Source organism: Phyllobates terribilis, unplaced genomic scaffold (assembly GCF_046119375.1).
Source record: "Phyllobates terribilis strain yellow unplaced genomic scaffold, ASM4611937v1 Scaffold_5__5_contigs__length_657084704, whole genome shotgun sequence".
Taxonomy (NCBI): domain Eukaryota; kingdom Metazoa; phylum Chordata; class Amphibia; order Anura; family Dendrobatidae; genus Phyllobates; species Phyllobates terribilis.
In genome coordinates this window covers 242,333,257-242,345,466 of record NW_027362765.1, presented here as the reverse complement: position 1 = coordinate 242,345,466, position 12,210 = coordinate 242,333,257, and the positions used below count along the sequence as shown (strand labels likewise).

At 42.1% G+C, this 12,210-nt stretch overlaps 1 protein-coding gene across 2 annotated transcripts in view; it reads left to right on the top strand.

Annotated features, from left to right (window-relative positions):
- Window positions 1-12,210, top strand: part of RHBDF2 (rhomboid 5 homolog 2) — a 100,954-nt gene that overhangs the window by 78,732 nt on the left and 10,012 nt on the right. For both annotated transcript variants that reach the window (XM_073683958.1, XM_073683959.1), the window contains exons 4-13: window positions 48-172; window positions 838-1,033; window positions 1,438-1,650; window positions 1,800-1,928; window positions 2,027-2,151; window positions 4,140-4,343; window positions 7,659-7,770; window positions 8,544-8,618; window positions 8,722-8,883; window positions 10,195-10,298. In XM_073683958.1, the coding sequence (XP_073540059.1) occupies window positions 48-172; window positions 838-1,033; window positions 1,438-1,650; window positions 1,800-1,928; window positions 2,027-2,151; window positions 4,140-4,343; window positions 7,659-7,770; window positions 8,544-8,618; window positions 8,722-8,883; window positions 10,195-10,298 (1,445 nt within the window). The remainder of the gene's footprint in view (window positions 1-47; window positions 173-837; window positions 1,034-1,437; window positions 1,651-1,799; window positions 1,929-2,026; window positions 2,152-4,139; window positions 4,344-7,658; window positions 7,771-8,543; window positions 8,619-8,721; window positions 8,884-10,194; window positions 10,299-12,210) is intronic.

The window sequence follows — 12,210 nt, the reverse complement described above, 5'->3', positions numbered from 1 at the left end:
CATTTGATTGAGGATATATAAATATAGTTGCCTGTTGTCTTTTACAGCCCCTTACCAAACCACTTTACCAAAAGAGTGTCAGCCTGCAGGAGCCAAGGAGGGCAGAAGATGGTGCTACAGGTGACCGGCCCGTGTTTAGAAGACAGACGTCCCTTTCTCAGAGCATAAGAAAGTAAGGAACTTTCCAGAGCCTTACGAAATCCATGTCTAAAGGGAATTTGCACAATATAACATTACATATCACCTCTGAATATAAAATTCATAGAAAGTTGTACATTTTTTTTAAATCTCTTATTTTCTTGTACAGATCCTAAGTCACAGCACTCACAGTTCTAGAAGCTTCTTGGTTTGTAAATCACCGGGAGTTTAATGTAGTGACTTGTAGTCTGGAAAGTGTCATCTTTACATGAAAAAGCGAACAGTAAATGAATTTAGAAGGAGGCAAGGCAGCACATAGGACTGAATACAGAGAGATGTATTCGCTCAGCTAACCAGATAGGCACATTTGTCATCATGCTATAATATAAGAATGCTATGGACATCCCATTTACCATATTTTAGGGGAAGAAAAAAAGAAACCTTTTTGTGAAATTCCCTTACTACAATGTGTAATAGATGACATGTATTATCCCGAAGAATGTGGGGAATGCAGGGCGTCCATGCTTTCTACAGATTTCTTGATTTCAATGGAAGCTGTGTCTTTTCCACTGCAGAAATGACAAATCCATTAGTCGGTACCACAATGTGCAACCTTTTATAACTGATAAGAGGGTATCCATAAATAGGGTTGGGTTGTGTGAAATGTAGTCTACAGCTTGTCTTTTTTTCTTCTCTCAGAGGTACAGCGCAGTGGTTCGGAGTGAGCAATGACTGGGAAGGGAAGAGACAGCAGTGGCAGCGCAAAAGTCTTCGTCACTGCAGCCTCCGTTATGGAAAACTTAAGCCCCAATACCAAAGGGATATGGAGCTGCCCAGCCAGGAAACGCCCTCCTTCCAGGCGACTGAGTCTCCGGCCACCTCTCGGCTACCCAAGGTAGGCTGGTAGCTGCCAGTATTTTTGAATGCACGCCTAAAATGCAAACCTAAACTTACCATTGTACAATTCTATCCAGCGCAGAAACGATCCCCATCATAGCTTAATAACCCTCGCTACTGCCTAATAATGGCCGTGCCATGCAGACCCCCCCAGAAAAAGGCAGCATGATGTGGCACTTTCCTATGTAGGTCACTCAACGTGATGCAGCCCATTATAAGTATGTTGGGTCCATCGGGCACTGGTCTTATCGCTTGTATAGTGACCAGCGAGTCAGAATTTTACCGCCTACTCTAAGTGAAGGCCATGAGCATTTCACCTGTTAATTGTCTGAATGAAGTGTCTACAACAAACTTTGCCCCTGTTTCAGATCAAGATGGCATCTTTATTCGTCTCTTCCTTAGATTGTGGATCCGCTGGCACGTGGACGTGCATTTCGACATCCAGATGAGGTGGACCGGCCAAGAACCCCTCATGCAGGAGTCACCCCAGTGACTCCTGGAGTAATGTCCCTAACATCCTTCACTAGCGTACGTTCAGGGTACACCCGTTTACCACGACGTAAGAGGGAAAGTGTTGCCCACATGAGCTTTCGTGCCGCAGCTGCTATTATTAAGGTATGGTACAATCAGCAGAATTTCTCCTAAATTGTCCTATCTTATCCATGCCTGCATCGTGTAGTTTCAGTAAATAAAATGCACATTGTATCTCCATGTGACTGTGACTTGCTGAGGTTATATCTTATATTGTGTTTAAATATTTACAGGGTCGACCCATACTAGACACCCCTCACAGCCGAAAAGCTGGGCAAAAATGCAGCTTTGCTTATCCAAGTTTTATGGATGAAGACACAGTGGATGCCCCAGACACTCTGGATTCCTCCTTCTTCAGTAAGGCAAGAAATTTTTCTTGTTGTATTTCAGGTAGCCATTATTTAGAAGCACTGTGGAAGCTTCTTCATTAACTTTTTTTTTCTTTTTTTCTTTTGCACAGGTTGACATGCATGATGAAGCATTCTCTATGCCTGATGATGTCTTTGAATCTCCTCCCCTGTCTGCAGCTTATAGAGCACATATGCCAACTCCTGAAGATAAATCAGAGGGACCCATTACAACTGTGTAAGTGGCTCCATGTTTTCTGAAAAGCATATTACCATTATTGCCATATGAGACCCCTGACCTATCTGATAATCTCATTCATTGCCAGGCGATGGGCTGCTTGATAGAGCCTATATGGCTAATCTATAACTCCCTCAGCCTTGATAGGAGACAGTCGCACACATGGCCACTTCTCTGTACAGTCTGTGATTGGATGCAGTTCCTGCCGACTGCTGTGCCTTGGTGGACGAGGATCAGGGAGCTCACGTTCTTCCATTAGGTGGGGGTGTCAGGGGTTGCATGAAAGATGCAACCTTCCGAAATATGATGTACTATTATGTCATATGACGGCCGGGGGGGTCTGCTGAAGAGCCCTACGCCTGTCATGATTGTGTTCTTATGAAAACCACCCAATGGCTGTCATTTATAGGAGACCATAATTTTTAAAATTTACCTGGAATACTGTACTATTGCAGAATAGAGTATACAGATCAGACGATCACAGAATCAATTTCCCTAAGTGAACTACAAAATAAAGTAAAAAAAAAAAAAAAAAAAAATTAAAAGTTAAAATCGCTCACTTTTATACCATTAAAAATAAAGAAATTTTAAAAAAAATACACATGGTATCGCTGTGTCTGTAAAAGTCCGATGTAGCCAAATCTAAAATTGATCAACTCAATTGGTAAACACCGTAAAGAGAAAAAATCTAAATGCCAGAATTATATATCTATATACACTGCTCAAAAAATAAAGGGAACACTCAAATAACACATCCTAGATCTGAATGAATGAAATATTGTTCCTGCAAGATGAAGGCATTGAAGCTATGGAATGGCCCGCCTGTTCCTCAGACCTGAATCCGATTGAGCAAATCTGGGACATCATGTCTCGCTCCATCCACCAACGTCACGTTGCACCACAGACTGTCCAGGAGTTGGCGGATGCTTTAGTCCAGGTCTGGGAGGAGATCCCACAGGAGACCATCCACAGCCTCATCAGGAGTATGCCCAGGAGTTGTAGGGAGGTCATACAGGCACGTGGAGGCCACACACAATACTCAGCCTCATTTTGACTTGTTTTAAGGACATTACATCAAAGTTGGATCAGCCTGTAGTGTGTTTTTCCACTTTAATTTTGGGGGTGACTCCAAATCCAGGCCTCCATTGGTTAATAAATTTGATTTCCATTGATGATTTTTGTGTGATTTTGTTGTCAGCACATTCAACTTTGTACAGAACAAAGTATTCAATGAGAATATTTCATTCATTCAGATCTAGGATGTGTTATTTGAGTGTTCCCTTTATTTTTTTGAGCAGTGTATATTTTTGGGGGTTACCATAACTCTTCAAAAAAAATGGTATGGGAAGTGTTCAAAACGTTGTTTCTACCCCAAAATGTATAAAAACTCTGCAAAACACAAGCCCTCACAGAGCTCCATAGGCCGAAACATGAAAACTTTATGGGTCTTGGGGAAACTAGCGACACAAGCAACATTTTTTTCTTTAGAAATTTCTGAATTTTTTTTTTTCAAAACTTAAAGGAACTGAATAAACCATACAAGTTTTGATATCACTGTAATCGGATTTACCTGGAGAAACATGTTCACAAGTCATTTTTGTCAATCATTGCCGTAATAACAAAACTCAAAAATCTAATTGTAGCATTGCAGGGTTGGGGGGGGGGGGGGGTTGCAATTTCACCGCACTTGGAATTTGTCTCCCTTTTTCCAGTGCATTGACTGGTAAAGTAAATGGTGCCTCAAATATTACAACTTTTCCTGCAAAAATCAAGCCCTCATGTGTCAGACGGAAAAATTAAAAAAGTTATGGCTCTTGGATGGAAAGGAGGAAAAAAGCTAAAAAAAAATGAAAGTCATCTGGTTGGGAAGAGATTAATATTAATAGATCTTTTATATAGTCTCTCATCTCTAAATCTTTCAATGGGGTCATTTTTATATGGAAATGCTGCTTGAATAAGTGTTAATGTCACATCTTTTTTTCTGACAGGAAAGAACCCAATAGGCCCTCTCCAACCATGCTTGGCCACCCATGTAGAGGGAAGCGTATTGCATCGCAGGTCAAGCATTTTGCATTTGATCGTAAGAAGCGCCGTTATGGCTTGGGAGTGGTGGGGAACTGGTTAAATAGGACTTACAGAAGAAGTATCAGCAGCACTGTGCAGACTCAGCTGGAGCACATTGACAGCCACAGGTAAGAACTGGCGGTAGCATACAGTACATAATACCGGGAGGATGTAGCATCTGGAGAGCCATCTGACACACTCAAGTGTTACATAATTAAGCTAAAAAAATTGCCATGTGTGCTGTGTGATTATGCATTTTCATCTGTGAACTGAATGTCAGTCTGCACTGTTGCTTCACTCCTCTCTTCTTATATAGTCTCCTGCATGTGCCTCTTCAGATCAGGTTTGCTGAACTTTTCACATTTTAGCAGCGGTCACAATGAACCTCTTGCACTAAACTACATACAGGACAAAATCTTGTTTAATTAAAGAGATTGTCTGGTGAAAGCCAGTTATTTCCTGTAGGATAAGTGCTAGCTTGTTGATCGGTGGAAATCCAACACCTGGGGCCTACAAAGATCGGCAGAACAGGGCACTTTTACCCCCGTTAGAATGTACCATGCATAACCTCTTCTCCATTAGCATTTGACAGTATCTCACACCATCCTTATTGAAAAAATGACCAAGTATGCTATGGACCAGGCAACTGTTAGGTGGATTCATAACTGGCTTAGTGATCGGACTCAAAGGGTGGTTGTAAATGGCTTCACATCCAGCTGGATGAATGTCTCAAGTGGGGTACCACAGGGCTCCGTCCTGGGACCTGTATTGTTCAACATCTTTATCAATGATTTAGATGAAGGAATTGAGGGTAAACTGATTAAATTTGCTGATGACACAAAGCTAGGAGGGATAGCTAATACTAGAGAAGAGAGAGAGAGGATTCAAAAAGACCTAAATAAACTGGAGCTGTGGGCAGCAACCAACAGAATGGTTTTTAACAGGGAGAAATGCAAAGTACTACATCTGGAAAATAAAAATGAAAAAAGCATATACAGAATGGGAGGAATAGAGCTAAGCAACAGTACATGTGAAAAAGACTTAGGTATACTAATAGATCATAGACTGAACATGAGTCAACAGTGTGATGCAGCAGCAAAAAAGGCAAATACAATTCTGGGATGTATTAACAGAAGCATACAGTCTAGATCACGTGAAGTCATTATCGGTCTTTACTCCTCTTTGGTCAGACCTCATCTGGAATACTGTGTACAGTTTTGGGCACCACATTTTAAAAAAGACATAGACAAACTGGAGCAAGTTCAGAGAAGAGCGACCAGAATGGTGACTGGTCTGCAAACCATGTCCTATGAGGAACGGTTGCAGGATTTGGGAATGTTTAGCTTGCAAAAAAGAAGACTGAGAGGAGACTTAATAGCTGTCTACAAATATGTCAAGGGCTGTCACATTGTAGAAGGATCATCTTTATTCTCATTTGCACAAGGAAAGACTAGAAGCAATGGGATGAAACTGAATGGGAGGAGACACAGATTAGATATTAGAAAAAACTTTTTGACAGTTAGGGTGATTAATGAGTGGAACAGGCTGCCACGAGAGGTGGTGAGTTCCCCTTCAATGGACGTCTTCAAACAGAGGCTGGACAGACATCTGTCTGAGATGATCTAGTGAATCCTGCTTTGAGCAGGGGGTTGGACCAGATGACCCAGGAGGTCCCTTCCAACTCTACCATTCTATGATTCTATGATTAATTCCCTTTGGGGCTGCCAAGGACTGCACTCGGCTTTTTCCAGCATCCCCACAGAGAATGAATGGAGCAGCAGTCGGGTGTCTGACCATCGCTTCATTTTGTAACGGTGATGAAAATTCCCCGTTCTTCCGATTGACAACAGTGGGAAACATGCAGATCAGCACGTTATCACCTATTCTGTGGGTAGGTGATAACTTCTTTTCACTGGCCAACCCCATTAATTCAAACATTGTTGCGTATTAACCCAGTAAAAGCTAAATGTGCACGTTAGTTCGGTCTTGAGAAGCACTCTTGCATTTTTATCCTTGCAGAATATGCTATTAATGAATAATATAGAGGCTCTTTTATGTCTATTTTGTTTACCTTTTGTAGATGATTGCCTTTCTTTTTCTGATCTGATTCCCTAATGAAGCCTAAATGTTCCCATTATTATTGGCTTTTCAGAGACCGTGCAGAGTCTCCTCACATTGCACTGGCCCTGAGTTCTGTCTAATGGCAGGCAATGAGTGATAGGTTATATACAGCTGCTGTCCTCTCATACTGCAGTTTGGTTAACCTATGTTATGCAGCTTCTTCAGCCATCTCTCTATTCTCCTGCTTGTGAAAAGTTACTTTGTGTCAGCTCTTAAAAGCAGGAGGCCTGGTGGAGCAGTGTAAGGCTGTGTGCCCACGATGCGTTTTTTAACCGTGCAGAAACACTTAAACGCTTGGTAGAAGGCCTGCCATGTTCCCCAATGATAATCCGCATGTGCTGTGCACATGCTGCGGAAATTTCTGCTGCGGATCATCATTGCGGAAAAAAACGCAGCACTACCAATTATTTTGCGGAAGCACTGCGTTTTTGCCGCCATTGACTTGCATTAGATAGCATGGATTACACATCACTGTATATGTAGATGCTCATTCCACGCGTTCCAATGTGCAGATGGTACCCAGGTCTAGAGGAGACTCTCCTCCGGACCTGGGTACCATAGAAACTGTAAAAAAATAAAAAATAAATAAAAAAATAAAATAAAAAATAAATGTTATATTTACCTTCTGGCATCCCCCGATGTCCTTGTCTCTGCTTGCCGGCAGATCGCGATGGACCGAAGGACCTGCGCTGACGTCATAGTCATGTGATGGGTCACACGACGCTGACGTCGGCAGGTACTTCAGTGTACCGCGATCTGCCGGCAGCCAGGACTGAGCGAAGCAAGACTGCGGGGGCCATCGGAAGGTAAGTATAGATTTATTTTTTAACATTCTTTCGGTCACACTATATAAATCCATGCTAGTTGCATGGATTTATATAGTGTGACCAAGTTGACAAGCACTTTCCAAGTGATGCTAAAATGGCTTGGAAAGCGCTTGTCAATCCGCATGCGGAAATGCAAGTGAAGAATGCTTCACATCCGCATGTCCCTGGCAGGAAAACGCATGTACAATCCACATGTACAATCCACATGTACAATCCGCATGCATTTTTTCTGCCAGGGAGATGCAGAAACGCTCAGGAAAAATCCGGAGCATTTCTGCATCGTGGGCACATAGCCTAAAGCTGCATCACACAGGATGTACTGCATCCTCTGCTCACAGCACTCGAAGATGATGTAGACTGACAGGGTGTGGTGTCCGACGTTTTTATAAACGCAGTTGATCATTGTATGGGCTCACCTCCATTTGTGGAGATTGTAGAATCATCTACAGAAATGTGTAATATTAATGTGTATATCTTTTTCTTTTTCTCTTCTAGGCCTTATTTCACTTATTGGATCACAGTTGTCCATGTCCTTATCACTCTCCTTGCCATTGGTACATATGGCATTGCGCCCATTGGTTTTGCACAGCACACCACCACAGAACTGGTAGGTACATCTACTCAGTTTTGATTTTCTGTAACTATAAACAATTGTCCACACTGATAATCGTTTAAGAGCCCGAAGTCTAAAATTTTGGCATAATGTAAATTTGTCAACCCCGTTGTGGACTTCTGCCTTTACTAAAAATATAAGACACCCTTACAGTTTATGGGGTTGAGCTGCAGTAATGTCATCAGCCACTAAACAATGGAAAGAGTTGCGATGTTCAGCTCCATACATTTCTTGCTTCTAAAGCAGATCTCAGCTGATTGGTTGGGGCCAGCCATCTGCCATCCCCATCAATCTCCTATTTATTACCTATCATATGTATAGGTCATCAATATGTTAGCCCTAGGAAAACCCCTTGTGATGAGTCTGGGTAAAAAGAGTGACAAATGTGAGTAAAATAAGGTTTTCTTACATACTAGTAGTGCTTTCAAGAAATTTGATTTTCACCAACGCTTATTCCTGACATCAAGGAGAAGTTATATGGTATGGGGTTGTCCCTTTTAGATTGTGGGTTCTCCATTCTGCACTGCATGTTACGTAGGTCACTAAATTCACTACCATAGGGGACTGACTGCGTTTTCCAGAAAAGTTACTTCTTTTTGTTACTTTCAGTGGGAAACTAAACTCTCCAATTAGAATTGAAATAACAAATGGCTGAATAGTCCATATAAAGACTTCATCCAAGTGGACAACCTGGGGATTTAGATTTGTGTATTTTATCTGTTAGTGTAATGGATTTATAACTTTTCTCCTTTGCGCTCTTTGTGTAGGTTTTACGGAACAAAGGAGTATATGAAAGCGTGAAATACATTCAGCAAGAAAACTTCTGGATAGGTCCAAGTTCTGTAAGTAGAGTGGTCATTGCTCTGTAAGGGCTACACATTCTTTGAACACCTTATGATAATAATTAAAGGAAATGTTGAGCCTTATGAGAACCTGCCGTTTCAGATAGCGCTCATCCACTTGGGAGCAAAGTTTTCCCCTTGCATACGGAGAGATGCGCAAATCGACAGCCTGGTAAAAAGAGAACACGACCTCGAACGCGAATCTGGCTGCTGCATTCAGAATGATAACTCAGGATGTGTACAGACACTACGGCGAGACTGCTCGGTAAGGTTACAGTCTGATGTATGCTTCTTCCATCGTCACCCAGTTTACAATATATTACCAGTAGGTGGCGCACCTCCACCAGCACATGCTTGTTACTTTAGTTTCACTGCACGCTTTACACTTTCACTTTTGGATCTGAACCTATATTTTACTGTTCCAAACTCAAAGAAATTGGGCCTTTTTGTCTAATAACTCTCTCAGAATATGCTGGACTCATGCCTATGGTTGTGGTCACTTAGTGTAAACAGATCCGGGTTATGAAAGACCCTGTCGGCATGACTCCAGGGTATTCTTGATAGAGGCTTTTTAGAAAAATATGCATGTTATTTTTTTTGCCGGTTGTCTTATTAACCACTTGTGGACCAGGTTTAATCTCTGTACAGCACACTGTAAGCTAATCAGAATTTTAGACAACCATTTATGGCACTAAAAGCACTGAGTTGAGCAAAAAGATTTGTAGGACCTTAGTCCAAATTCCACGGACTACCGATGGACACGAGCTTCTAATTAGGAGGCCCGGTGCAACTTGGTTGCAAAAGAAGCATGACATTGCATCGCAACTACTAATTAGAAGAGGAGCTGGGGATGCTGGCAGTGAGAAGGAAGTTTGCCGGACTACCAGCATGGCCACTGGACCAGCATTCGGCAAACCTCTTTACTCAACTCTAGCGTTTACCATACGGCGCCACAGTTCCAATAGAAAACATACTGTATAGCTTTCAGAGTTACAAATAGCAGGCGGAAATAATGGCCATTTCAAATATCTGTAAAATACTATTGTAAACATATATTAAATGTGAATGAGTCAATAATAATATACCTAATGGCTGATTTATATGGGGGGCCAATATTTGACTCCAAACCTATTTGCTGGTTTCATAAAAGGGCAAAATGGAATGGAGGACAGTGTAGGTAAAGGGAAAGGAGAATTAGGAAGAAGAGGAAAAAGGAGTTTTATATGAACGTATAGTAAGTGGAGAGCCAGACTCTCATGTGGACTGGGAGCTTTTGGAAGTTTTTATTGCTGCAACCTGCTAAGGTACTGATATTGGACTTTCAGGATATTTTAAATTGCAGCCCTATGAATGGATTGTAATTGTGGGAGATTTCCCAGTGCCGGTATTGAAAATATCCCTATATTATAAGGGGCATTATATGAGTAATAGTAAGTGAGTAGATTGTTATTAATATTAGTTTCCCAATGGTATAATGTGTTGGCCATGAGTCTATTTATTTTAACTTTTTAAAATGTATGTCAAAAATAAAGTCTCACTACCAGTATGTTTCTAGATGTTATGTTTTCTCTTCTAGGAAACATTGGCTACTTTCTTAAAGTGGCCAGACCATAATGCTCCTAAACTTAATGAGAATGGTGAAAGGAGAGTTTCGGGGGCCGTGTGTCACCAAGACCCTCGGTGAGTTGAAAATTATTAGAGCCGGAGCTGTAGAATTGGCTGCTCGATCATCTTCGATATCAAACTTATGGCATACTAACAATAGAGATTCACTTAAAAAAAATCTCAACAAAGACATTTATGGCATATTCTCGAGATATGCCCTAAACGTCTGATAGATGTTGGTCTACCCCTTTAGAATCGGCGCTATCTTCAGACTAGGGTCCCCTAACCACCTGCTTGATAAGACCGTTACAAAGGAGCTTGGCCAGCTGTTCTATAAATCCTATACGAGAAGGTGGAGAGACGTGCACAAGGTCAACCACCTCTCCTTTCATTCTTTTGGATTCTGCTTCTTTCTCACCAGGTAGAGGAGGTGTGAGTCCAGAAGTGAAACGTTCATCTGTTAAGACATTCATGGCATATCCTATTGATAAATCTTTAAAGGGGTTGTCCACTACTAGAACAACCCCTTCTTGATCTAAATGTTCGGCCCCAATAAAATAAAAAAGCCAATACTCACCTCCCATTCCGGCGCCATGTCGGCACTCGCGGTCCCGGGTCTCTCGTGTTGGTCTTATGACAGGTGAGCCTGGTGCCCAATCAGCGCCCCTGCCTCAGCCTTCGTACGAATTGAACATGAAGAGGAAGTGAGAGAGCAGCTGTAGCCCAGACGTCCTCTTCATGTTCAATTCATACGAAGGAGAGGACAATGACGCCAGTGCTGATAGGACAAGTGAGCCTTGCATCCAAACGACCGCATAAGAGCCCCAGGACCACGAGTGTCGACTCCGGCACCAAACATATTTAGATCAAGGAGGGGTTGTCTTTAGTAGTGGACAACCCCTTTAAATGATGTGTAATAGCTGCAGAATGGAGTACCTAGTAGCACATATACCAATGCCAACCTGAGCTCCAAGGAGCAGCCTTCAATGTCCCCAAACATTGCCCAATTGCTTCCCTTATAATGAAATTGGGTAATTGGCTGGCCACTCCAAATGCCTCATATGACTTGTGTCCAGTTTATTCACCTGTTGTGGCAGTAATTTGTGGGGATTCTTTTCCATCCGTCACTACAGACCTGTTTCTTTGCACCCCTGAACCTCCAGATTTGGTATCGGACAATGACATTTCTCTATTCCTTGCCTGTTAAGGGCACTAAAATACATGGAAATACATCAGATGGCATCACCATCTCCTCCTATACAGGTGATTGCTCTGAATACTAAACTTGGACATGTCTGTAAACGGCAGGGCTCTAGGCTGAGAGAAGAAAGTCACTTGGCGTCTCTAGCTTCTAAAGATATAGAGTCACACTATATTTTTGGTTGGCAAAATAAAATCAATCATTTGACATGTAGAAGAACATCCACAGTCTAGTGTAAAGGCTATCAGCCCTTAACTCCCTGATATATGTGTCTGCGAAAGATGGGGTCTGGAATGACTGGCATATAGCCATCTTCAGAGGACATGTCGCTGGTGATGGGCATGCTAGATAATTGGTATTGGAACAGTATTTCTACCTTGCTCTTCTTTTTGCCTGATATAAAGCTTTATTTGAGGTGTGAAATGCCTATCATTTTAGGAATGGGACCTAGTGACTAAAATGTATTTTAGCCTGTGTCCTGCCCAGACACCTTACCTGTGTTCTAGCAGCCACCCATCCCTGGCCTTGGATTACTATGGCTACTTTACTAAAGCTGTCTGCTTGTCACAAGACATATTGTCCTAAGTTAGGATCAGCTCCCTTGCCACGTGTCCATTGTTTGTCTGCCAGTGGTGACATGCTGGCTTAGTTACAGGAATAGGACTTTGTCACTCATCTGTCTATTAAACCCAGGGTAACCTGCTGGGTTCTCCATTAGATCCCCTCTGACAGATCACTCTATACTCCAGTATTGAAGCGCAGACCTCCTGTATTCCTCATCTCTCT